This window comes from Chelon labrosus, assembly GCF_963514085.1.
Source record: "Chelon labrosus genome assembly, chromosome: 10".
Taxonomy (NCBI): Eukaryota; Metazoa; Chordata; class Actinopteri; order Mugiliformes; family Mugilidae; genus Chelon; species Chelon labrosus.
The window spans coordinates 3,553,752-3,581,563 of record NC_140360.1 but is presented as its reverse complement, the minus strand read 5'-3'; the positions used below and the strand labels follow the sequence as shown (position 1 = coordinate 3,581,563).

Sequence of the window (27,812 nt, the reverse complement as noted above, 5' to 3'; positions counted from 1 at the left end):
CCCTTCCTTTTTATTTCCTCCTCAGAGTATTTGCCATGCTACATGGGAAGGCTTTAAACTCAACCCTGGTCTGGCTCTTCATCCTCATCGTCTTTGCCGCCGCTGCTCGTGGTCGCCCCTACCCCCGGTTTTCCCGCAATGACACTGAATTCCAGCACTTGGTGCTCCACCCGGATCCCTCCGCGGGGACGGTGTACGTGGGGGCCAGGGACCACCTCTTCCAGCTGGACGGTTCCGACGGACTCCGGCTCGAGCAAGAGGAGACGACCGGCCCCGTGATCGACAGCAAAGACTGCCTTCCGCCGGTCACCGAATCCAACTGCCCTCATGCCAGTAGAACCAGTAATCACAACAAACTACTGCTGGTGAATCCAAAGGCTTCGGAGCTGATCACGTGCGGCAGCGTTCACCAGGGCACCTGCCAGAAACGCAGCCTGGCTTCAATCAAGAAGGTTCTCTTCTCCACCGAGAGGCCCGTGGACACGCAGTACGTGGCGGCCAACGAGCCGTCGGTGTCGACCGTGGGGCTGGTGGTAGAGCTTCACGGAGGGGAGAAGACGGTGATGTACGTGGGTCGGGGCTTTACCGCCAGCCACCCGCCCATCTCCACCCGCCACCTTTCGTCCAAACCGGTCTTTTCCTACGAGGAGACGGCCAAGCTAGCCGTGGCCGGGCGTCTGTCGGAATACGACCACCACTTTGTGACGGCATTCACTCGGCGCTCGTACGTGTACTTCTTGTTTTACCGCCGCGACATCAAGTCAACATCGAGGGAGTACCGGACATATGCTGCCCGAGTGTGCCTGGAAGACACCTCCTACTATTCATATGTGGAAATTCCTCTCGTGTGCCAGTCGGCATCGTCTTCCACCAGGAATTATAACCTTCTCCAGGCGGCCCAGGTATTTAAATGTGTTAAATCAAAACATTATGACTACCTCTGCCTAAAATTGGTTTTAATAGGCAACCCGCCCAGACGTAGATTATCATAACACCTTTGCAGATCCTTTAAGTCTTATAAACTTTGAGGTGGAACCACTATTCATCAGAGTTGTTTAGCACAATCCCAGTTCGAGGTTTGTCTCTACCAGGACCACGTGGTAGATACTCACCACTACCTAAAGGTGAACCCTACAAGCTCTATCATTTCGGATACACTCCCACCAACTCATCTGGCCATGACAATATGCTCCTTTTCCATTTTTCCTGCATTGTGCATATGAAAGGTCATAACATCTTACCAAGTTGGTGTATATGATACCATGGCACCACTACTAGGAAGTACTTCCTAGTGCAGGAAGCAACATCTCAAAATATTCCAGAATATGTTTTGCCTCACAGTTTCTCCGATCTATGTTGTAACTTTCCCGAGTTTTCCCCGTGCGTTTGTTGCACCAGGTGGGACAAGGTGCCGGCCTGCAAGGCGAGGACCTGCTGGGGGTCTTCTCCACCCGGAGCGGCTCCACAAGCAGCGGCCCCTCGGACGCCTCGGCCCTGTGCGTTTACCCTCTGGATGAGCTCGACAGACACATCAACCAAACCCGCGACCTCTGCTACACCGAGGACGGGCAAGTGGAGGGAAAAGAGGTGGCCTACATAGAATACGATGTCAAGTCCAGCTGTGCCAACCTGCCCAGGGTAAGGATATGAGGAATAAAGGAAGGAGGAGCGGGGTTGGGGTTGGGTGTTAAATGTTTCAGGGATGCGTATCAACCCGGTGCTGAAGCAGATCTTTCCTCTGCCAGAAGAAAAGCAAATATTTTGTAGCTGCGGGGTTAAAACAAGGATGAGTTTTCTGCTTTGTGCTGCTCTATGCTTGTTATTGCATGGATACAGGCCTTATAGTAGATACATTAAAGCTATATATCATTAGGAGTTATTCCCTAATGTCTACCTGTACCTCAAGTATATTGACTCGGCTGTCTTAAGAGTTCCGAGCAAGGCAAAACATGTCGGATGTTCAGGCAAGTAACAAGGAAGGACTGGAACACGCACATTAAATTGACAGGAAGAAATAGTGCCTTACAGATAATGGATGGATGGATGAATGGATGGATGGAAGCCTGGTAATGATGTCCTCCTTGAAAAGCCCCAAGCGTCCAAATGCCTTAGGAGTAGCTTTGCCCTGCAGCAGCCATCCAGGGACCCCCCCAGCGCTGCCCTGCAGCCGCCCTGGTCGTGCCAGCCCTCAGGAGCGTTTAATGGGATAGTTAGAGATCTATAAACCAAACTAACCCCGAATCATCGGTGCAGCTGCTTAATGAGCTCTGACAAGGAAGCATAGGAGTTCTTTTGAAACCCTCTGGCATAAGAGGAGTGAGAGAGAAAAGGCAGGAGGAAATGGAAGCATGGGGATAGAAGGATAGGTTGTAGCACACAAAAAGATGTTTTAGATCACATATCCCCTTCCAACAACGCCATGCCACAGTGTTTTCTTGATGAACAAACTTAGCAGAAAAATAAGATGTCTACTCTACTCTACTTCCTCATTCCCGGCCAATTATCTGGATCCAGAGCTTTGGAGACTTATGGGGATAGATAATTTGGATCGGTTGTTTTTTTTTTTTTTTCATGCCAAAAGAGCAAGTTGGTTGTCTCTGCACGAGTCTACTTTAATCTATGGCGCAATCCTCTTACAACGAATTAAGAGGATTCAGGGGCTCTTGTGCAATAATGGGAATATGGACTTGTTAGCCTAAAGCTCTAGGTTTTTGCAAATGCAACTGGATAAACATAATGTAAGATAAAGAGGATGATCTGTAACTCAAACTGACAGCGATAGCTTATTCAAACCAGCTAACCAGACTTTCCGTTTCACCAAACGTTGCAGAATACCTTGAACGCTTATCCCTGCGGCTCTGACCACACCCCGAGTCCGATGGCGAGCCGGGCGCCGCTGGAAGCTAAAGCCGTGTGGGAGACGTCAGCCTCCCAACTCACCGCTGTGGCCGTCAGCGTGAGAGAGGGGCACAGCATCGCCTTCCTGGGAGACGACAGGGGAACTCTTCACAAGGTAGGTCAAACTTTTACATGCTCAGTTCCTGTAGGGCCTTGGGAGAGGCAACAAGAAACCCCTGACTCACCACCACCACCACCGCCACTGCTAGGAAAATATTTGGACCATTAGGTAATTCCATATTAAGACTAGGTTCTAATTTTCCTTCACTGCAGTCACACAAGCGTTAGGGCTGACCTAACACTGTGTCTAAATGTCCCGTTGTCGGCTTGTCCAAGAATGATAGCCCAACAAAGCAAACACACCTGACACCACATAACACATTTGAATTCAGCTCCAGGGATGTTTTCTTTTTCTTTTTTTTTATCCAAATCTACGCTACCTCCCATATATTTCTTCATCACTGTGTGACTGCTTGCAAGATTCCCATCATTCCAACATGTGCAGCGTTCCAACATAAACAGAATATCACACCGTCATGATCCCATGCTTAATGCATTTGCTTTTTGTTCTTCGCACCGCACTGATGTGATTGTTGGAGACTCTGTGCATTTCTGAGGTGGAATGCATTGGCTACGATCCATTCTTGATCTGGGTCTCACCTCAGTTTTTTGGTTTTTTTTTGGAGCTCCATCCGCTGCTAATAAACCGAAGCGTGTCGCCACCGTTTGAACAACATCTGCATTGATGTGATAGTTACATGAAAGGATCGAGATAAGAGGATTGTCGACATAACTCTGCTGTGAGGTATTTGTCTTGTGGGTCAGGGTTTTTTCTTTCTCTGTGCGTCTAAGAGAGGGAGTAAGGCCAAGCCAGACTTAGTACTTTTAGGTGGCAGATCAAAGCGGTACTCTATGTAGCCATGTGAAGTAAGCTATTGTAACAGGATTATCCTATCACAGCGGGACAAATTCCACAGCATCCAGATACCGGACTACATATCAGTTCCTTCCAGTCACGGGCAAAAGGTGACAATTGACGACCCACTTTAAATACTTCAGTAGTATGTTTGCAACAGATGGTCACGCAACATTTGCAGCTGTAGTCTGCAAGATCTATACGTGGAGCTTTGCTGGAGTTAAGGCAATGATTTAAATTTTTGGAAGTTTGATGAGAACGTGGACTAGACTTTGCATGACTAGAAGTTGCATGAGCATAAAGCAAGGATGCATGAAGCTTGATTTATATTTCTGCAAGAGATCTACGCAGACCCCGCGGCGCACCCGTACCCGAGTGTCCCGCAGCGTTGTAATCATTTAGACTTGTGTGTCGGGATTTGTTTTGTAATTACGCTGCTAAAACACTAGCCGAGTTTATCTGTGCTCTTCAAACTATGGCGACTGGAAGCTGGAGCTCATGTCGGAATTGGAAAAACCATTACAAAGCAGGGAAATGAGAAAACATTTGAGTAGATGTTTTGTAGGAGCAAGAAGGAGGGTGGATTTTCGTTGCTTTTTTTATTTTTATTCGTGGATTGTGTCGATTTCTCGCGTAGACTTCATACAGAATTGACCGAAGATCCCTGCAGCTCTTGCATGGACAGGAGGAAATGGTTTGCAGACACATTCAGCTTTCATGAGGGCACTTGATTGTTAGGATAGATGTGAAAAAACACGGAGCCTGACATGCAAAACAATGCATTGGATTAATGCGTCGAAGCCAACGTGCATTGCGGAGCAGCTTTCCGTGCCATTACGTGCTGAGTGCATCCTCTTAATGGGACAACTGATTCTCCATTCTGTCCACAGTGATGCCATTAACATGAGGTAACATGAGAGTACGGAGGCCGGGGAATCACTTAAGCCGGAGGTGTCTTCCTGTGCTTCATATTAGATTTAACTGTGTGGTAATCACATTCATGGCCACTTCCACTGCGATCCTGTGCAAGTGTGATTTGATTTGTGTTTGAGTTGTAAGCTGAAGAAGGTATTCCTTATGCGTTGTTGTCCTTTTTCTGCCATTCGTCTGTCTATGCTATCCTGGAGATATGAATCCAAAGGTAGTGATATTTGTTATATGTCGTATTTACCACATTTTCTGTAATAACTTCTGTTTTTTTTCTTTCCCAGGTATATCTTGGTCAAGATGGTGTGGTGGAAGTATACGCGAACACAACAATCCATCCCAACTCCCCGATTAACAGTGACCTTTTACTGGATCAAAATGGAGGACACATCTATATCATGACCAAAACTACTGTGAGTCCACAACAAATGAAGAGTGGTCGTAGGTTTCTGTTTGACATGTATTTTTTTTTTTTTTGTTCAAAATACTCAGCAGATGTATAAAACAGACGCGGCCTTCTCGCCCAGATGTCTCCATACACGAGACGGAAAGAGGCTCGTCATTCATTGTCAGACAATTTATCGTTTGTCACAAGTTTTTCAGGCTTTGACACTTCCTCAAGCTGTGTCTCCCTCTCATAAAAAAGAGGATAAAAGAATGAGAAGCAAAGACGATAAATGAAAACAAGAGAGGCCAGCTGGCTGTCGAGGTCAAAGGTCACTAGCCCCGCTGTGATCGGTACAACAGCGTGCGCGAGGTGTAGGGTCGAACGTAACAATGGTATTGATCAGAGAAGGCCGACCCCATTGTGTCGGCACACTCCCTACAGAGTGTTTGCGTGGGAAGCTGTAGATGCTGATGAACGACGGAGCTGCAAGTCTATACACTGAACGGCTTGAGCCAAACCCAGACCACTGAACGCGTTGTCTGAATGCTGCTATGTCAAGTTACATTTAGCATACATGTCTAAAACTATTTCAATATTTCAACGAGCATTAAATGTGTAAAGCTACTGATAGTGTATTGTAAGCAGACTGAAGTTTATTTGTCCCCGCTAGCTAACTTTATAGCTCAGTAGACTCAACATGGGCTAACACATCTAGCTAGTTAGGTGGCTGTGAGCTAACAATTAGCACTGCGGCTAATCTGAAACAGGAAGTTAGCACTACATGTTAAGATAGTCTACCTAATGAAAACTGGCATCATTAGCGAATAATACTACCCACAAGAGCACACAGTTGCAGTTAATCTCACATACATATAGCTATAAATAAAGTTCATTTGATTTTAAACTGTCAAACTACACGACCAAAAAGGTCGAACAGTGATTTGTCAGTCATTCACGCAAGCTAAGATGTATTTAAGGTGAAAATAAGCCATATAGGTTAGCTTGGATAAGCTAGTTAGCCATCTAGAAACATTTATTTAATATTTTGGCACCATTTACGATATTCGTGCAAACACCAAGAATAAATAAATAAATAAATCAAGAGAGCGTTACATAAAAATTGAAAGACAGACTTAAGATAATGGCACGGTCATGAGCATGCTACACATCTAGCTAGCTAAGTGGCCGTGAGCTAACGAGTAGCACTGTGGCTAATCAGAAACAGAAAGTTGGCTCAACAAGATAAGCTAATCTACCTACTGAAAACCTGCATCATTAGAAAATAATACTATCCACAAAAGCACTCAGTTGCACTATAATAACAACAACACACTAAGTTAATTCATTTTAAAATGGTTATTAGTGGCTGACAAAAGCAGGCTAGTTAAGTTCAATGCTCGGCTAGCTCGCTAGAAATACCTAGGTGGATATTTGTTTGCTAATGTTCAATCAGTCAAACTGCACAAATAAGCCATATAAGTTATTCAAGCTACTAAGGTAATCTAGTTAGCTCTCTGACCTCTAGAAATGCTAGTTTAATATTGTTGCGCCATTGACAATGTTCTTGCAAACACCAAAACAATAAATAAAAATTGGAAGACCGACTTAAAATAATGGCATGGTCATCAGGATGCGATTTAGGGTTAGGGTTAGAATCAGACTGGGAGTTTAAGGTTAGGGTTAGTACAGTAAATAATAAAGCAAAGGTCATTCAGTGTACTCTCCTTGTGTGTAAGTTTACCATCGTGGCTGGCAATCAGATGAAATCCAAGGCACTCTGATGTGAGTTTAAAGAGCTTTATAAGTCCTCCATCATCGCTGTATGATGGAGTCACATTTCTTTGAACTGCCAACCGCAAGGTTATCGACTGAGACAGAATGATCTGAGCGATGCAGGATTCAACCTGGAGAGTTGTTTTTAAATGAAAGCTAAAAAAATGCAGCAACATCTTCCTCGGTTTACATCAATGGATACGGCATTCTCTTAGCCAGTAGTGACCTAATTCACCTCCCTAACTGAGCGCTAACCCTCCCTTCTCATTTTCAGTTGGAGAAGCGTCCAGTGGCAGAATGCGGCGACCACTCGGACTGTCAGTCCTGCCTGTCTGCCAAAGACCCCTACTGTGGTTGGTGTGTCCTGGAGGGACGGTGAGTCGCTGTGCATTCGCGTTAAAGCAGTCCTCACTGCTCCTGATGTCTTACCTGTGACGTTTCTGTGGTATTTCAGCTGTGGGCAGCGGTGGGAGTGCCAGCGAGGGTCCGTGCAGGGCCAGTGGTTGTGGAGCTTCAACCAGACGCAGCAGTGCCTCGGCATCCAGCACCTCAGCCTCTACAACATCAGCCGCGGGGAGGAAACTGATGTAATGCAGGGGGGGGAGAGTCGGGGGAGGGGCTGAAATATCCAAAAAAACGCTGAAAGAAAGGCGACTGGACTTGTAGAGTTTCATCTAAGTCTTCAGTTCTAAACCCAGACCCTCTGATGGAGAGTCGTTGGAGGAGACTGTTTGACCATGAAGAAGAAGCCTTTCTTTAGCGTTCTTTGGATAAGGGAAAGCAATGCAACAGAATATTGTGTTGCATGCCCTTTTATATACAAATCTTGAGTTAAGCTCTCTGTGGGAGTTCACTTTGCTGTTCCTCACTCCTTCTTGTCAATGTGTGTGCTTCCACTCAGATCACAGTGTCAGTAGACGGCCTCCCCAGTCTAAAACAAGACGAGGCCTACTCCTGCTTCTTCCAGGACACAGAAACTCCTGCCTTGGTCACTACCTCGGGTGTGATATGCTCCACCCCGGATGCCAGCAGCCTGCCCCCCATTAGCCACGGAGATGGTGAGTGTACGGTCAGAAGCTGCACCCTACTTGAGCACTCTGCTGCTAACGTGTATATGCGTATTCCTGACAACTCGGTTTTGCTCTGGTGCAGAGTTTGTGATGGTGACCCTGTCGCTGCGTTTCGTTAACGTCACCGTGGCGGAGACGGAATTCACCTTCTACAACTGCAGCCTGGTCCAACAGCTGTCTGGACGCAGGCCGTGAGTATACACACTCTCACACACACACACACATATGTTATCAATCAACCCATTAACTAACCTGACCTGAAAACAGATTTTATGTTAGCAGGTGTTTTCAGCTTGTTACCTTTGGAAAAAAAAATATGACATTTTAGTTTCCTTTCGCATATTTTTCGTATGACTAACATATTCAAATGTGATAATGCAGCTGTTGTTCATTTTGTGCAAGTCCAAACTACTCTGCTGTTCTTCCCAGTTGCACTTCAGAATCATTCAAAGCGTAGATAACAGGTTTAGGTCAACAGAGCATGTTGGATTGTTGTCATATCGGCTTATCTAGCATTCATTTTAACACGATTTGCTTTGTTGTTCTACTTTATGACCTGCTAGATGCCAAGGGTGTGTTAGCAGTCGCTGGGGGTGTAACTGGTGCATCCACCAACATGTCTGCACGCACAAACACACCTGCAGCCAGGGAGTCACCATCCACAATCAAAATGTGAGTCAGCGTTAACACCGAGAATTGGGAAATGCATTTAAGGGAAAAGCAGGAGGCTTGTCCTGCTGAGCGTTTATCCTGTTGCTTTGTGCAACATATGAGTTTTCTGCTTGCCTTCATATTGCCCATTTTTATTTACCATTCATTTTATATCATTTGAGTTAATTTTGAATGTTTCTGCATACCCTTCCTTTATATCCTAATTTTGTCTCCCCCTCCTCTTTTTTTTTTCTCATCCTCTCCTCCCCTTGCTTGTTTCCTCGCTCTTCTCCATCGTCAAGTTCAAACCCCCCACACCCATCATCCCACCACCCACCAGAAAACTGACCCCTTCACCTCCTACTGTCCCGACTGCTGCAACGACAGCAGCCCCTACTACAACACATCCACCACCCACAGAGACATCTGCCCCGACCACAGCAGCTGTCCCCTCAACCACCTCAACCACCACCACCACCACCACCGCAGTGACACCACCCACCAACCCCCCTAATGCTGAGTCCACCGCACCAATTGCCCCGGCCACAACTTCTCCCTTTGTCAGGAACTCTACCCAGGCCACGACCATACGCACTAATGGCACTACCCTAGGCGGGGCCCTCTATGATGAGGAGGGAGCTGAAGGCACCACCAGAGGTTTTTCAAAGGATGAGGACGCTGACACCTTTAGTTTCTCAGATGAAACCCCCCACTCTACATTACCCAGCAGCACTAGTGGCCAAGTAGATTCTCGCCTGAGATATTTAGAGCCATCTGGTGACACATTGGGCTCAACCTCTGGCACAAGCTCAACCTCTTCCAGCGAAGTAGACCTCAGTGACGACAAGGAAGCATTTCCCGTAGCCACCTCAGGAGAGAATGACTCATCTCCGTCGGGGCTGGATGAGTGGGAGAAGCCAGACGGAAAAGCCGAGGTGGACTCTGCTACGGGTGCACCTGTGGTTCATCCATTCATCCTTACACAGTCACCCGAAACAGATACCGACCTCAACCCCGAATCCTCAGCAAATTTCCAGTCTGATTCTTCGACTGGTTCTTATTTCCGGGTGAGTGCAGAGGCCACGCTCGGAGCTGAAACGTTGCTCCGGTCGCCTCAAGAAGCTGCTTAAATTAGACGTCTTTTTTGCCGTCTTGCCGTCAGCAAGCGGAGAAAAATGATAACATTCTCTAATCTGTCTGTGTGACGTGATGCTGCACCAGATATCATAGCTTGTTTGGGGGGAAAAAGCTGCTAGCGTATATGTGTCTAAAAATAACAAAACCCACACGCCAACACCTCACAAGCTCTCTTAAAGGTGCATTAAGTGACATTTCTACATTAAAATAACCCACTAGAGTAATGTTACATACTTTATTGATGTGTACACTTGAAGTACGTTGTCCCAAATCTTTCCAACAAGGTTCAAACCTCCAAAAATCAACAATTTTATGTAGATTTTGGGCCTTTCAGTTGGGGTCTTGTCCTCTTTACCTCCTCTAGTCGCTGTAACTTCCGGGGAAACCTTGCAACAACAGCACTCATACAGTTAGCCAGCCCGGCCGTTAGCACTGCTAGCATTTATGCTAAGCTAACTGCCTCCATCATATATAACAGACAATGTGTGAAAGGTGCTGATTGACTCATTTAACTCTTAAAAGATAAAAAAAAAAACAAGAAAAGGATAACTGCATTTTCCAGTGTAGGACATATCGTCCTACAAGTTCAGGGGTAGCTACGTACCTTGTCTCTCCATTCATACTTCAATGGGGTCTTGTCCTCTTTACCCCCTCTAGTCACTGTAGCTACTGGGCAATCGTTGCAATGCCACAAAACACAGTGTTACCATACTATTGCGTTAGTTTAACAGTATTTGAATCTGTTACATCAGATTAGGACATGATTTAAACTTCAAAACATTTCCTCGTCCGTGAGATTTCTGCCTGAGTCACATCAGACTCAGGTTTTTATCAGCAACGTCAGAGGAGACAACAACTCCCATGATTTCACACTATTTTACAACATCATCAAACTTGCAAATACGAAGAACCAGCTGTTGGTCCTGCGTCCAGAATTTATGCTCAGCTAACTGCCCCCCAAACAAACCATTATTTAACAGGCATTTTCCAACCTACCTGCCATCTCTGTTCATACTTCATTTAATTTTGTCCTGCACGTCTTATGTTTCATTGCTGGGGTGTGGTTTCGTGTCACCCTTTGCTTCTTTTTGCACATTTTGTTGGCATTTAAGTTATAATAAGGTATACGAGAATGCCATCCACCCTGTTGCATGGTAGCTAGCTTAAAGTTTTGGTTTAGAGGAATGTTCATATGAGGCGCCCCCCTGCACAGTGTCTGCACAGACTTTGTCAAAATCAAGGAAACATAAGCCAGACTTTAGTTGCACAACAGCAGCTCCTCACCTTAATTCCACTTGTCTCAGCAGCAGGGAGCAACCACATGTAAATCCCCCATGATTTATGAATGAGGCGTGCACAGTGGGCGCAGTAGTAAATTAGAGATTTAGAAAAGAATCCAGATGTATACAGTATAAATTATGGTTGCAACGTGCCGTGAACAGACATTTCTCGTCATGTTTTGTGATGTGTCCTCAGGAGTGCCCGTGTGTGGAGAAAGTTCAGAATTCTTCTCTCCTCCCCGTCAATGTGGAGAGGAAGATCACTCTGGTGGGACAGCACCTGAACCTGTTTCAGGTAATGCAGCTGAAGGACGACTGTTTGGCTGCAGCTTCAAGGTCGTGAGGCAAAGGGACAGTGGCACGTGGTAGATCTAAATGTGGTTGTTTTTGTTAAACAGGACGAAAAGCTGGACTACGAGTGCGTGCTGGATATTGAGAATCGGTCAGTGGTGGTGGAGGCCTCAGTGGATCCGGATGCCACCCAGCCATCGGTCTTCTTTATCACCTGTCAGCCGCACCAGGTCAGGAATCTGTCTGAAGCTGTCTCAGCCTAACGGAGTAAACCCAATATCTGCAAATCAACAAAAAGTGTAGGCCACGACTTACGGCGCGTTACACCAATAAACCAGTGGCTTGCCACGTGAACGGAAATCAATGAAGTGCCGTCTTTTTGATTGCCTACTTTTGTGTTTGCACTAGATGTGTGATATTAGCTCTGGTAAAGCAGGTAATTGGATACACACTCCAACTGCTTTGCACGTGGCTTTGCATAACGTCGGCTCATACTCACGTCGATGCCGCTTTGACTGCTGACCACCGCTGTCGTTGTTTCATTCAGTACGTGTATTCCGCGTCGATGGAGGAGTACCCGGCCACGATCAACGTGAGGAGAAAGAACAACTTCCTCATCGACAGCGCCGAGGATCTGCACGGTGAGGCGGAGGAGGGGCACTTACGGCGTTACGGAAAGTTAATGTGTTGTGCGTTTATTTATCTTAAAACCCTTTTCGTTTCTTCTTCTTCGCCTCAGTCACTCTGTTCAACTGCTCGGTGGGGAGGTCCGACTGCAGCCGGTGTCGTACGGCCGACCACAAGTACGGCTGTGTGTGGTGTGGGGGGGCCGCCCGCTCTCGCTGTGTTTACAGGGACTCCTGCACCGATGAGGTCCAACACACCTGTCCTGCACCGGTCATCCACTACGTAAGAGCTTCTGTGGAACAGTGTCTGTCGTCGTCTTATAGTCGACTCTTCAGTTCAGTTTAAATGTATACGGCATCAATAACGATTCAAATTTTAGAAGAAGAGACTAAAGCACATATAATTGGATTATTAATTATTGTCCTTTTCTGGAATTCCCACTTCCTTCCTGGTCTGGAAGGGGATGATGTGGCATTGATTTTGAGTTTGAAGCATATAAAAGATATTTTCACCCTGCATTTTCAGTTAAACTTATAATAATACTCATATTGCACTATGAGCTCACGGTATCGTTACTCTACATGCCTGGTAGACAGACATGTCCTACTGTAACAGTATCTGAGGAATCATCTCGGTGCTTTCTGTCTGGATGTGCGTGCATGTCATCATCACGCGGTGCATCTCAATCACATCAAGTTCTCGTGTTTCAGTTGGACCCAGTGTCCGGCCCCGTAGAGGGAGGGACGGTCGTGACTATTTCAGGCTCTAACCTCGGCCAGAGGGTCGAGGACATCGAGAGCTCCGTCTCCGTAGCGGGCGTCCCCTGCAGCGTCATCCGAAGCAGATACGAGGTCTCCTCGAGGCAAGTGTCCTCAGCTCGTCAGAAAAAACGCACAAGACCTCATTTTGCCCGTCTTTTTTCTAACCGTTTTGTGTCTGCGTGTTGTAGGATAGTGTGCGAGACCACAGACAGCGGAAAGGAGAAGAAAGGCCAGGCTTCGGTCGCGGTGAGGGGAGGAGGGCTCGGGCTGTCCGCTCAGGTCTTCAGCTTCCAGGTAACCGCAGCGACAGTCAGTGTGTTAAGAATCACACAAGAAGGAAGCAGGTAGAAAGTAGAACATAATACAACCTGTACAGGCACACGTAAAATTAGTTTAAAAAAAATTCTGTGGACCTGTGAAGTTTGGTTACTTGCATGCATGACATTAAATCAAATGTAACCTGCTCTCTTAAGTGCCCATACACACTTTTATTATCTGCAGAATCTCCTGCAACACTGTGTAACTATGCAGAAGCTAAACAAGCAGATCTGAAAACAAAGACAGGTCTCTGGGGTATTTTCACACCCAGCTCACGGGGCAGCACACTGTAAAAAAAGACTCCAGTCGCAATATGTGTGACTGTACTGTCAGTACTGTCATTGCTCTGGACCGTATTTCATCTATGGGCTTGCTGACTGTAAAACAATACACTGCATTTGCTTATTGTCTGTTTTTAATTTGTTAACAGATTATAATAAGAAATTCTAACTCCCATCTAAAACCTTTGGAGTTTTGCTAGTTCTCATTTTAATCGTTAACTGAACTGAGAACCAGAAAGAAAATCACAAAACACTTCAAGGGAGCCAAACGCTCTAACCCAAAACCCGCCTAGAATTATCCTGGAATCAAAACGACAAGAATATTTTGCCTTGGTTTTCAGATATTTCATCTTGGTTAGATTTAATTTATTTTTTGCAGTGCGCTTACTTTGAACCCTGGCGTGTTTTCTCCCCTGAGTCTGGTTCAGTTGCACAAATGAGAGAGCAGTAATCGCTCCTGGGTGTGGACCAAGAACAGAAGGGCCGAGACCTCGCTGAGAGGGAGAGTCCCGCGGTATGTTTTCAGACACCGATCCCGAAATGCCTCATTTGTGTGAGAAGGCAACGCAACTTTGATCCGTCAGCAGCAAGACGAAGAAGAATCAGCCACAAACGTCACCCAAGAGAAAGAAGGAACCTCTCTCTCAAATAAGACTTCAGGCCCGTTAAGGAAACGGCATCTCCCCTGTGGCTTTTTGTTAATTAGGCTTCACTTGAAAGTGTTCCTTGTGAGATGCAAGTCAACCGCTGCGGTACAATAACGTAACAAGTCGTCTGCTTGTTTTACAGCAGCAGTGAAAGGACTGGAGCTTTGACGGCCGCCTTAATTAATTGGCCCCAGTGACATGCAGATTAATTGTTATACTAGCTGGCTGTGAGGCAGCCTTTTAGCGTTTCCCAGAATTCCCCGGTGTTCCCTTTTTATCTTCCCGATAAATCACCCCGCCCTCGGTATCGGGTTATTGATTGGACTTTTTCTTTTCTTTTGTCTCGTGCATCTTTGCGCGTCATGCTTTATCTGTCTTCTCCCGACTCTCCGTCTGCAGGATCCCGCACTCAGCGGCGTCTTCCCCCAGAGAGGGCCCAAGGCGGGAGGCTCGTCTCTCACCATCAGAGGCCAGCAGCTGAGGACCGGGCACCCGAGTGAAGTCAGCGTCCTGATCGGAGGAGTGCCTTGCGTGGTGTGAGTCTCTCTGATGGGATCATGAAATGAAAATAAAAAGAGATAAATGTCTAAACATACAGCCTGCGGGACAAAAACGGCCGGCCAGAGTGTCCAGTCTGGACTGCAGAATGAATTTGCAGACATTAATTGCAATTTTTCAATTAAAATATCTGCTATTCCTAATTTGTCCATTAGTAGTTGCACTCTTTTAGTAAGACTGAGACCCAGAACTAAACAGCAGATGACAAAGTGCAGAAATTGCACTTATTTTCCTTTTGTGAAAGGATAGTTCATTAAATGCAAAGGGAAACATCTGGAGATGTCTTCATTTATAGGTTATTATGGTATGTTACCGGTCCGGCCTGCTTGAGATCAAATCTGTGGCCCCTGAACTAATATGAGTTTGCTGTAGAAGGCTGGTTCAGATCTAAAAAGGTGCCTCCTCTGCCCAGGTCGGACATCCAGGAGGATCAGATCAGCTGTCTGACCAGAGGCAGCAACAGAACGGGAGAGCACAGCATCACGGTGCGGTTTGGTGGGGCGGAGCGACACCTGCAGGGTTTGGTGTATCATTACACCCCCAACCCCAACATCACGAAGGCTGCTCCGTCCAAAAGCTTTTTCAGGTGCGAAACGTAAAATGTACTCACGTAAAAATACTAGCGTATGATGACTTTATCAAAATAGCATAATACACTAATCAGCCACAACATTATGACCACTGACAGGAGAAGTGAATACCATTGACGAAATTGTGAGAATTCAGTGTTCTGCTGGGAAACTTCTGGACCTGGCATTCATTGGTGTGGATGTTACTTAGACATGTAGCACCCACCTAGACCAGACCAGGCACCCCCACCCCATAGCAATGACACTCCTTGATGGCAGCAGCCATCCCCAGCAGGATGCAGCCTGACACAGACACACACACAAAAACACTTTAGGAACAACTAAAAAAAAAAACATGAAGAACAGCACAAGGTGTTGACCTGGCCTCCAAATTCACTAGATCCCAAACTGATCAAGTATCTGTGGGATGATCCACAGAGGCCCCTCCCCTCAAAGGCCCCCCCACTAAGAACATCCTGTTGCCAGACACCACAGGACACCCTCAGAAGGCCCATGTCCATTCTCTGATGAGTCACCACAAGGGAGACCTGCACAATATTAGGAAGGTGGTCATAATGTTATGCCTGATCGGTGTATATACATATATATATATATCATTTGTCAAGTCTAAAACTACAAGAGCCTTGTAATCAATAAACCTCCAGGTCTTTTTCTAACTTAACTCTAATACATCCATCAGGTAATTAATACCAAAGTAATCCTCTTCTTTCTCCTGCAGCGGAGGCAGAATCATCAGAGTGTCTGGTCAAAACCTGGATGTTGTTCAAGAGCCGAAAATGAGAGTCACCCTCAGCCCTCATGATACCCTCCCTCCCAGGAGGAGGAGGAGGAGCACAGGCAGGAAGAATGAAGGAGGACTGAGCGGACTACAGGATCACCGGGGTCGCCTGAAGAGATGGAGGCGCATCGTTCCAGAGGCCGACTGCCCCGAGGGAACGCTCTGTCGCGTCAGACAGGTGGCTTTATGTGAAGGATGCAGAAAAATGCTCGCAGTCTGTTTTCTTCACCTAACACACTCAATGTTTCCTCCCTCAGGTTGAGTCCCGCTGCACGGTGAACAGCTCCTCCCTCATCTTGTGTCCGAGCCCGAACGTGAGTCAAAGCGCAAAAGGGGCCAGGGTCAAAGTTCACTTCCTGTTGGACAGCCTCCATTTTGACTTCAGCGCCGTGGGTAAAGAAGCCTTCAGCTACCAGCTCGACCCCTACATCCCGCCGCTGAACCTCAACGACCCCAGCAAACCGTACCACCACAAACCCGGCAGCATCATCTCTGTCGAGGTGGGTGTCGGTGAATCTGCACGAACCGGACATGACTCCTTTCTTTTCAGCTTCAGGTGGCGTTTAACTTGTAAAAGGGAGGTCATGGACCCGTCCCCAGATTTAAGGACAGCTCTGACCTCAAACTGCGTCAGAAATGGTCTTTAAACCTTCAGGAAAGTCGTGCTGTTTATCTTTAGATCCAGGGAGAGAACCTGGATCTAGTCATCTCTAAACAGGAAGATGGCCTTGTTTCCAGTCTCTGCTGTGACCTCCTTGTAACTAAATGTTTCTGGTAGCTGCTGATCAGTGGTCTACAGCAGCTTGGAGGAATTGTAGCCCATTCCTCAGAACAGAACCACTTCAGTTCTGAGATGTTGGTGGGTTTCCTCACATCAACTGCTTGCTTCAGGTCCTTCCACAACATTTCTATTGGATTAAGGTCAGGACTTTGACTTGGCCGTTCCTAAACATTCATCTTGTTCTTCTTTAACCGTTCTTTTGTAGAACCACTGTGTTCTTGGGCACGTTGTGTTGCTGCATGACCCAGTTTCTCTTCACATTCTGCTCATTTCTACTGGTAGAATTCATAATTCTTTGGTGCATCAATGATTTTCAAACTGTCCTGGTCCAGATGCAGCAGAACAGGCCCAAACAAGAACATTAGCACCCCCATGTTTCATTGCAGAGATGAGGTTCTGATGCTGGAATGATGCAGTGTTGTTTCATCTCCAAACATCATTTAAACCAAACTATTCTACTTTGGTCCCATCTGTCCACTAAACATTCAGGGGGAGAACCTGGATCTGGCCATCTCCAAACACGAGGTGGATGCTCGGATAGGGGACGGCGTGTGTTTAGTGAAAACCCTGACACACAGCCACTTGTACTGCGAACCGCCGGCCCAGCAGCCCTCAGCCGCGGGAGGCAAGAGGCTGGACGGCATGGACAGCCTGCCCGAGTTCATTGTGAGTAAACGATGCCGGGAACGGCTCTGCAGTTTACCCCAGATTGGTTCTCCCTCTTTTATTGTTTAAAAAAAAATGTTGCTCTCCAGGTGAAAATGGGGAACCTGAACTTCTCCCTGGGCAGAGTTCAGTACGACAGCCAGGCGCAGTCTACGTTTCCTCTGGAGGCTCAGGTGGGAGTCGGGGTGGGAGCCTCCATAGTGGCGCTCATCGTGCTCATCATAGTGTTCATATACAGGTATACAACACTTGGTTTTACATTATTTTAATTAACAAAATGCAATGTACACATCCTTTTCTTTATATCGTTATCTAAATGTTGTCCATGCATCATCGTCGTTCATCAGGAGAAAGAGCAAACAAGCCATGAGGGACTACAAGAAGGTGCAGATCCAACTTGAGAACCTGGAGACCAGCGTGAGGGACCGCTGCAAGAAGGAGTTCACAGGTACAATCCACTTTTCTGCTGCCAGCTTTAAGACGGTGCGTCTCCTCAGAATGAGACAAAACTGAGACGTTTATTCTCTCTCAGACCTGATGACCGAGATGATGGACATGTCCAGTGACTTGGTGGGCTCAGGGATTCCCTTCCACGATTACCGGGCGTACGCCGAGCGCATTTTCTTCCCGGGCCACCAGGAGTCGCCACTGAGGCGAGACCTGGACGTTCCGGAGAGTCGCAGGCAGACGGTGGAGCAAGGGCTGGTCCAGCTGTCCAACCTGCTCAACAGTAAACTCTTTCTCACCAAGGTCAGTCAGCAGCTCATACATGTTTTGTTTTAAGTGTTCAAGTCATTCATAAAACACCATCTTACTTCCTGGGAGCTATTTCCACCCATGGAACCATTCAGTATCAGGATGTTAAAGCAGAACTAGCATCATTTGTGTTCTCTTTTCTGTCTCCCCAGTTCATTCACACTCTCGAGGTCCAGCGGACATTTTCCCCCCGGGATCGGGCCTACGTGGCCTCTCTGCTGACTGTAGCCCTGCACGGGAAACTGGAGTACTTCACAGACATCCTGAAGACGCTGCTGAACGATCTAGTCGAGCAATATGTGGCCAAGAATCCCAAACTCATGCTGAGGAGGTGAGGGGGATTTTCAGGTCATCTTTGGTCGCAAGTTAGAGATGTTTGTTGTACACAGATTGCTTATGTGTACTTTTAATTTTCTTTCCCACAGAACTGAATCGGTTGTGGAGAAGCTCTTAACAAACTGGATGTCCATTTGTCTCTTCACCTTTCTGAGGGTATGTTGAGATGTTATACTTGTGTGTTTGCTTTCTGTTGCATTAAGGTCAGGACTTTGACTTGGCCGTTCCTAAACATTCATCTTGTTCTTCTTTAACCGTTCTTTTGTAGAACCACATGTGTTCTTGGTTCTCGTTCTCTTGATGCATGACCCAGTTTCTCTTCACATTCAGCTCATGGACAGATGTCCTGACATTTTCTTTTAGAGTTCACTGGTAGAATTCAGAATTCATTGGTTCATCAGTGATGTTCAAGCCGTCCTGGTCCAGATGCAGCAGAACAGGCCCAAACCAGGACATTAGCACCCCCGTGTTTGATGGAGGGATGAGGTTCTGATGCTGGAATGATGCAGTGTTGTTTCATCTCATTTAAACCAAACTATTCTACTTTGGTCTCATCTGTCCACTAAACATTGTCCCAATAGTCTTCTGGCTCGTCCACATGATGTTTAGAAATGTTCTTCTTGGAGAGCAGTGTCTTTGTCCATCACACCATGGTTGTTCAGTGGATTCATCAACATTAACATTAGCAAATGAGAGAGAGGCCTTTAGCTGCTTAGAAGTTCTCCTGGGTTCCTTTGGGACCTCTCAGACTATTATGGAGTGATCTTTGTTGGTCTTTTATAGGCCTTATAACCTTTTCCAGCCTGATGAGCAACGACAACTCTTTTTCTGAGCTTTCATAGTTCACAGTTTGCATCTGTTAATCAAGTTAGAAACAAGATGCACAGTTTAAATAAAATGTCCTGATCGTTCAGAGGTGAGGGAGACCCCCTGGTCCTGGAATAACCCTTGAGTTAATTTTCTTTATTTTTTTCTCCCTGTGCAGGAGTCAGCTGGGGAGTCCTTCTACATGCTGTTCAGAGCAATAAAGCACCAGGTGGACAAGGGACCTGTGGACGCTGTGACGGGAAAAGCCAAGTACACACTGAATGACAACCGGCTTCTACGAGAGGACGTGGAGTACCGCACACTGGTTAGAGCACACACACTGTATGATGTCGCATGTAAGCAGTGTTAATGTTGTGGAGACCATTTCCATATTTGGGGAAATGGTCTGCTCTTATAAAGCCCTTTTCTTCCTTAACGGTTAGCTCTACAGTCACAGATACACTCAGCTATCGACGGCATTAGAGCTGCCATGCTAGGTGCTGACCTTGTCGTGTTCAATGTTTTGTAAAAGGACACTTCAGCATGTGGAGGACATGCGATCAGTGGACAAGCCACTCTACCACCTGAACCATGATTCTGAAGCTTCTACTTCTTTTCTTTTATAGCTAGCTAGCTAGATATTAAGTATAGCTATTTATTTATTCACGTGTTTGACCTATCAGGACACACCTGTGTCACTAAGGGTTCCTCTTGGGGAAAGTACTGACACCAAAGCAGGAGCTACTATAAAAAAAGAAAATGTACAAACTTTGTCATCCTCCTCAGTCCCTGCAGTGCAGACCAAAAACGGGGTTCCTCCTCCAGCAGTTATTGGATCTATAAAAAGTTCCTGTGGTCCAAAGTCGTCACCGGCGTCTAGGCTTCCTAAATCGAAACCCCTCTTGAAAACTAAGGCTTGATTTACAGCAAAATATGAAGTGCATAACGGAAGAGATGTTTTTAACGGTAGCTTTCCCCAAGAGATGGGAACGGTGGCGCAACCGGTCCAAGAACATTGTACTAACCAAAAGAAAAAGGACCCTGTTGTTAGAGGAGATGAAGAAGGTATGAAGAGTGCATAGACTATAAAGCAGTCTCAATTTAGACTGCTACAACCAGGAAGCCAGACCGACTTCCTCACCCATAAAACTTAGTTGTAAATCTAGTCTGGAACTGATTACGCTCCGATAAAGATCTTTATATTGTGACAGACGAAAGAATGACGGCACGTCATCTGAGCGTTGCAGAGTTGAATTTGCTCATTTGATTGGTTGTTGGACTGTCCAATTGCATGCGGAGGTATTTGTTTCTCTGTATGGGAGAAGGAATGATCCAAATGACGTGTTACCAGAGGCTCTTCCTGGCGAGACACAACTTTAATGTCTCCAAATGAATCAAGTCATACTTCTTCACCTTGACTTTACTTGTTCGCAAAAAAGAAATACTCAACAGAAATACTCAGTAATTCACTTTGCGTCTTCGGTGAACATGATTCTTTCTTCTGTTTTGTGTCCTGTCTTGTTGGTAGTTGCCAGAATTTGAGGAAGACAGAAATAACCGCGATAGTAATAACCTGTTGGAAACGCTAGGGGGTGTAATGAGTCAAAGTAAATGACTTACTGATGACTTTTACCGCTGCGGGCACTCAGACAAACTCCTCACACTGTTGGTGTTTTGATGTATCCCAGTTCAACTCTGCCGTCACTAACCACCGTTCCTGTACGTCTGTGCAGACTCTAAACGTCGTGATGCCGGCTGCAGCTGCCGGCGGAGGCTCCATCACGCAGACGGTCCCTGCCAAGGTGCTCGACTGCGACACCATCACCCAAGTGAAGGAGAAGCTTCTGGAACAAACCTGGAAAGGAACATCCTTCTCTCAGAGGCCGCACATTGACTCGGTGCATCTTGGTAAGTCGGGTCAAGTGTTTATGGATAGGCTGAAACAATGCGTGGAAGCGTAGGCTGAACATGAACACGTCTTCTTCCAGAGTGGCGTGCAGGAGTTGGGGGTCACCTAATCCTGTCAGATGAGGACCTGACGTCGGTGGTGCAAGGCTCGTGGAAGCGCCTTAACACGCTGCAGCACTACAAGGTCCCAGACGGAGCGACGGTGGCCCTCGTCCCCAGAAATGGCAAACACCACCTTCACGACAGCCACGACTACATGCCCGGAGAGAGTGAGTCCGGTTTTTTAATTGGATTTAAGGCACATTATATCCACAGATACATTTATTTTAATATAAACACAAATAAAAACCTCAATTTCATGAAGTCTCTTACTGCAGAAGAGGTTAAAACCCAAAGACGAGTAGTTTTTAGTTATTGTGAAGGTTCTTAATCATACAGGTCGTGGTTTATCCAAAACCCAAACTAGGGCAACTAGACTTGGAGGGATTCTTAATAAAAGACATTTTGCCTTTCATCCAAATAGCTTCTAAAGGTTTTTTTTACTGGGTTTTTAGCCTGAACTTTGCAACACTTACCAAAGAGACATGAATATGAGGAGTCATAGGTAGGGACTGCCTTCAAGGTGCACGAAGAGGGCTGTTTCAGCTTTTATTGTTCGGAAACCAAGCTGAAACAAGGGCAACTGGTAGAGTTTCTTGTTTCTAAGATATTAAAATTAAAAGGATGTTTCTGTTCTGCATTTTCCATCATCATACTGTATGTTGGGAAGTGTGGACAAGCATCATATCTGCATAATGCTGACTGATCAGTGCAGCCTTTCATACAGGCATGTGTTTTGTAGATGGATGCATAGATACTAAATGACCAGCAGAGGTCACTGTTGGGCTATGTATTCATATGTTTACTGTTAGTTTACACTAGACCCGATGAAGTGTTAAAGCGAAGCGTCTGCAGCTGTAAAACTAGCTTAAATATTAGTGCATCCTTAAGCAAATTTAGGATTGAAGTTAACACAGTGATTAATGAAGAGATTTTATGTTTAAATTTTTGAACACCGGTTTACTTGAACATAGTCAAACAGCTCTCACATTCCTCACCTTTAGTTTTTTAAAACAGTGGCCTTATGCACTTTTACCTGGGCTTGCAGCCGTATTCATCTGACTGTTTGCCCCCCCTCCCCTTCCTCAGAGACCCCCATGCTGGACGACGGGGATGAAGGAGGCGTGAGGCTTTGGCATCTGGTAAAAGCCAGCGAGGAGTCCGAGCTGCCCAAACACAGGAGAGGCAGCATGAGGGAGAGAGGAGGGGAGCGGGCCAAGGCCATCCCCGAGATCTACCTCACACGGCTGCTCTCCATGAAGGTAACACACGGCCACCTGGATGATCATGATGGAGGGGCTGCTAACCAATTAGTTTTGTGTGCTTACTGTAAATTTAATAAAAGTAATAATAAAAAAAAGTGTTTTCACCTTTGAGTTGCCTCCAGGCAGCAAACTGGGAATCTTCACGGTAGATAAACCAGCAGCAAGTATGAGAATGTGATTCAAGGTGTGATATTCACAGATGTTATAGGTTCAGATACCGAGATAAAGTACATCTGAATTATCAGACACTATCAGAAGGATACACAAAACCTCCAGAGTACTCTACAGAAAATTCAAAAATAATAATATTTTTACATCACATTATGCTTCAGAAACAAATACAGCTGTCTTGCTAGTTGCTGATGCTGAGGTGTTTTGAGTAACTTGCCTCCAAAGCAGCAGGGGGCGCTGTGGAGTCAAGTTAGACTGGTAAAGCAGAGACTGTAGGAAAAAAAAATGGACAACTTCTTCTCCCATCTTGCGAGTTTGGTGCCAGAGTCTGAGCAGTGCTGTCTGAGAGTGGAGCCACGTTATCGATTTATCTGTGATCCGTTAACACTCCCTCCAGACTCACTGGTGATTGGTTAAAACTGCGCTCCCCTTTGCTGTATCTCCACCAGTTACAAAGAGATGTTGGATTATACACTGTACTTATTTATGTATTTATTTTTTCTCACGGAGCGGTTGTCATGGCAAATGTCAATCATCATGATGTCACATCCCGTTTGCTATAGCGTCAAATAACTAAAATTAACTTAATAAAGAAAAATAAAGAAAAAATGTTTTTGACGTGTACTTTAGTGTTTTAGTGTAGCCCACGTTCCATCCACTAACATGGAGGGGGTGGAGCTTATGACCTATACTGCAGACAGTCACTTTTAAAGAAGCTGTCATGACGTCCACTTTTTATACAGTCTTTGCTTTAAAGTGGTTAAAGTTTGTGTTTATCTTCAGGCAGACTTAAAATCAAACTTAAAATGAGTTAGCATTGTGGTATAAACCAGAATCATCTTTTGAATGTCTATTTCATCATCAAGACAACATTAGGGCTATTAAAGAACTTCTTTTCTCCGGCATGTAAACACCTAAAGTCTTATGGTTGCTCTCCCCATCTCTGCTTTGTCTCAGGGCACGCTGCAGAAGTTCGTGGACGATTTATTCACCGCGATCCTCAGCACCAGTCGTCCCGTACCTCTGGCTGTCAAGTACTTTTTCGACCTGTTGGATGAGCAGGCTCTGCTGCACAACATCTCGGACCCGGAGACCATCCACATCTGGAAAACCAACAGGTAACCTGGCAGCAGCAGTTTACAGAAGACGTCAGGAGACAGGGCTGGAAGCCAGGGGAGGGTCGCGGGCCAACTCCTGGTGGGCCGCCATGTGAGAAAAACTATAAACATGCGTCAAGGGGAATTTCATCCAAAGGTTTAAGAACGTCAGCAAAGCCTACCCACACAGAACATATGGACAGCAGTTATATATACATATATACACCGCATATCAGCCACAACATTAAAACCACAGGAGAAGTAAATATGCATGCATCCAAGACATCAACCAATGAAATGGTTTCCCACTGATCATAGGAAGTTACTCGCTGTTTACAGCATGTGTAACCGCGGTAACCAGCTTCTACAAACTCCACGCCACAGAGTTCAGCTGAATTTTTTATACCTTCACAAAAAAACTGAACCAGAGGCACCAGAGTTTGCTGGAAGCGTGAACGTGTTTGTTATGCTCAATAATAATCATCATCAGTACCGTTGATCATGATTTTTCTCGTCTTGCCCCCAAAACAGCTTACCGCTGAGGTTCTGGATCAACATCCTGAAGAACCCGCAGTTCATCTTCGACGTGCAGACCTCGGACCACGTGGATGCCGTGCTGTCCGTCATCGCCCAAACGTTCATGGATTCCTGCACCATCGCTGACCACAAACTGGGACGGGTGAGCCGGCCTACCCCCAGATTATTATTCTACACCAATTAAACAATAATATCTAGCGATTAATATATCAAAGTACATAAATCTCATACTAGCAAGGTGGCTGTAACTCAATCACACACCCAGTGCTCAGTCAAACAACCTTTTACCCCATTATCTGTTCTATATTAAGAACACGTTTCTCCGCTGCTTCTTCCCTGCTCAGGACTCTCCCATCAACAAGTTGCTGTACGCCAGAGACATCCCACGCTACAAACAGATGGTGGAGAGGTAAGAATATGGCAGCCGGTCGCCCCACTGACCCCAGGCATAAAAAACACTACGAGAGGGAGGGAAGGAGGGAAGGAGGGAAGGAGGGAAGGCGAGAGAGAGAGAGAGAGCGGGGCCTCGGACAATCTGTCAGCGCCAGACAGAGGGTAGACTAAGCCCGCAAGGCTTCCATGCATGGATGGTCTGGAAGCAGACTGCTACACTAACTACTGTCTGCTGCACATTAAACCCTGCACGTTACGCTGGTGATACATTAAAGCTCCATTAGACACTAGAGATGTGCCATGAACATAAAAGCAGCATGTATGCACATTACTTCCTCCATGGACTCATCATATTGAAATGAAATTAATGATGTTTGGACCTAGCATTCATTCATGTGGATGTTACTTAGACATATAGCACCCACCTAGACCAGACCAGGCACCCCCACCCCATAGCAATGACACTCCTTGATCCACACATCCACACTTCTGAAACCAGGAGATCCTAATTATGTAGAACCAAGAACTTCTGACACCAGGAGTTCCTGGTTACGTAGAACCAGGAACTTCTGACAATGAGTTCCAAATGATGGTGAACCAGAAACGTCTGGAACCAGAAGTGTCTGATTATGCGGAAACAGAAAACTTCTGCAACTTGGAGTTCCTCATTAAGCGGCACCAGGAATTTCTGAAACCAGGAGTTACATATTATGTTGTAATGATTAAAACCTCCATCCACACACACAGAAACGCTTTAGGAACAACTAAAAAAAAAACATGAAGAACAGCACAAGCTGTTGACCTGGCCTCCAAATTCACTAGATCCCAAACTGATCGAGTATCTGTGGGATGATCCACAGAGGATCCTCCCCTCAAAGCCCCCCACTAACAATATTCTGTTGCCAGACACCACAGGGCACCCTCAGAAGGCCCATGTCCATTCTCTGATGAGTCACCACAAGGGAGACCTGCACAATATTAGGAATGTGGTCATAATGTTATGCCTGATCAGTGCATATTTTAGCATGAATTATAGCAGCTTCACATAATATGCTCTGCAGGCGGTGTGGAGTTATAATGAGCTGTGGCTGCTTTGTTTGTCGTGGGATTGCGTTAAATTCAGCTTCAAAATGTCGTGCATTAATTGTAAAACTATAAACTTGCAGCAAAGAAAAGAAAGTTATTCCTCTCGTTCATTCTGTCTTTTCTAATTCAGCCTCGTTCTTCTCTCTTCCCTCCTCTTCCTCCAGGTACTATGCAGACATCCGACAGACCATCTCAGCCAGTGACCAGGAGATGAACTCATCTCTAGCTGAACTCTCTCGTGTACGTTACCCGCTCTTGTCTTCACCATTTAGCAGTACAATTTTTCTTTTTTTTTTTCTTTTTTTTTTTTAGGCAAAGGTGGAACACATAAATCATTTCAGGACCTCCATCCGGGCGTGTGCATAACAAGCTGGATGAGGAGTGTGAAATGAAATATTAACGGCAACTGATGCAGCTTTTAACAGCTTCCCGCCGCTGACGTTTGTTCACCTTTCTATTTTTACTCTCTCAACACAGAACTACTCCGCTGAGGTCAACTGTCTTGTGGCGTTACATGAACTCTACAAGTACATCAACAAATACTATGATCAAGTAAGTGCCACCACCTGTCCGTTGGGTTGTAAAGAATGTTCTGAGGTTTGTTTCAGTACAGTCTCCTTGCTCATACCATTGAATCTCTGTAGATACTACAGTACGGTGTTAGGTTAACATTGACATTGACAGACTAAAAGCTTCTCACATCAGTGTTTGCAAGTAACATGAGTTTGGTAACTGATGCTGTAACTTAGCCACACAACCTCCGGATCAGATGAGATTTCGTGACGTGACACATGCAGCAAGGAGGAGCCAGTGATTCCATGGTCAATGTAAATCTAAAAAAATATACTTAACGTTTGTTCACCCATCTTCTGTCAGATCATCACATCCCTGGAAGAGGACGCCACAGCTCAGAAGATGCAGCTCGGCTACAGGCTGCAGCAGATCGCCGCCGCCGTAGAAAACAAGGTGACGGACCTATGACCACAACGTCGGGATGGATTTTTACTCCTTTATCCTTGAAGAGAAGACATTGTTGGAAAAACTTTTTTCTTGACGTCTCATTACGAAAAAAACCAAACTTTTTTCTGTCTAAGATAAAGAAAAGACGCCGGAGGAATATTGTGGCGCGTACTGAGTGAATTTTGGTGATCATGTTAAGAAGATCACTGCTACTTTTTCCTGTGCTGCACCGAGGAGGTACTGTAAGACTCACTTGAAATTCCCAGACGTCCTCACACTGGGAGTTAAAGGAAACCGTACCGTTGACGGGAATGCGACATGGAGCACATCAAAACGAAGAAACGTCTCCTGAACTTTGACATATCTTTGAAGGATTCCTCATGTTGTTTGATTCTCATCATAAAGGGAGACACGATATGAACAGAGATCTTTTTTTTTTTTTTGTCTTTCTAATGGATGTTTTCTTGTGGAACATTCCCGCTTCGAGTTTAAAGGGACAAGGCTTGTAAGTGTCCGCCGAGGAACGACAAATCTAAGAATGCTGGAGGACGAAACAACGAAGAAGGGGGACTCGAAACATGTCAAGTCTTACGTACGAGGATAAACTCACACTGACGCCGCTTATTGAATCTTGAAGGATGTTTCCACTCTGCTTTTAGCTTCCTTAAATCCTTCACCCAAGTCTTACTCTGTTTTTGAGTTTAATTAGCTGGTACTGGACGTTAACAGTTGTTTTTTTTTGTTTGTTTTTTGAGCTTCATCAACAGTTTTGCTGTAACTCATAGCTGCTGGTTTCTAGTCGTCTCAACTGAAGACAAGTGCTTTGTAAAAGCTTCCAGTCTGCCTTTCTTTTATTTAGGGATGCACCGAAAATTTTCGGCCGGAAACCGAAAATGCACTTTCGGGCCATTTTCGGCCGAAAATGTATCGCCGAAACAACACGGCCGAAACAGGATGTTGTGATGATGCAAGCAACAACTGCAGCAATTTTTGGCCATTTTTGGATGAAAATTGCTGCGGTTGTTGCTTGCACGTGTTTTTTTGGTGATAAAAGTCAGA

General features: G+C 45.7%; 1 protein-coding gene across 1 annotated transcript; it reads left to right on the top strand.

The window, feature by feature from the left end:
* Positions 1–27,731, top strand: plxnb1a (plexin b1a). The gene is made up of 35 exons (XM_084553208.1): positions 1–902; positions 1,399–1,638; positions 2,831–3,013; positions 5,026–5,154; positions 7,177–7,277; positions 7,357–7,489; positions 7,804–7,960; positions 8,055–8,163; positions 8,536–8,644; positions 8,926–9,690; positions 11,237–11,335; positions 11,439–11,561; positions 11,879–11,972; positions 12,071–12,240; positions 12,669–13,013; positions 14,365–14,501; positions 14,936–15,109; positions 15,832–16,069; positions 16,149–16,391; positions 17,162–17,338; positions 17,428–17,576; positions 17,686–17,786; positions 17,871–18,088; positions 18,247–18,425; positions 18,520–18,586; positions 19,416–19,562; positions 20,971–21,145; positions 21,226–21,414; positions 22,334–22,506; positions 23,638–23,798; positions 24,309–24,456; positions 24,659–24,723; positions 25,958–26,033; positions 26,271–26,345; positions 26,670–27,731. The coding sequence occupies exons 1-35, from the start codon at positions 36–38 to the stop codon at positions 26,772–26,774; spliced, it is 6,621 nt and encodes a 2,206-aa protein (XP_084409334.1). The 5' UTR covers positions 1–35; the 3' UTR covers positions 26,775–27,731.
* The last annotated feature ends 81 nt before the right edge of the window (positions 27,732–27,812 follow it).

Coding starts and splice junctions, on each gene's coding strand:
- plxnb1a (XM_084553208.1), top strand. CDS start 36: ATGCTACATGGGAAGGCTTTAAACTCAACCCTGGTCTGGCTCTTCATC. Junction 3,014..5,025: donor ACAGGGGAACTCTTCACAAG/GTAGGTCAAACT, acceptor TTTCTTTCCCAG/GTATATCTTGGTCAAGATGG. Junction 16,070..16,148: donor CGCTCTGTCGCGTCAGACAG/GTGGCTTTATGT, acceptor TTCCTCCCTCAG/GTTGAGTCCCGCTGCACGGT.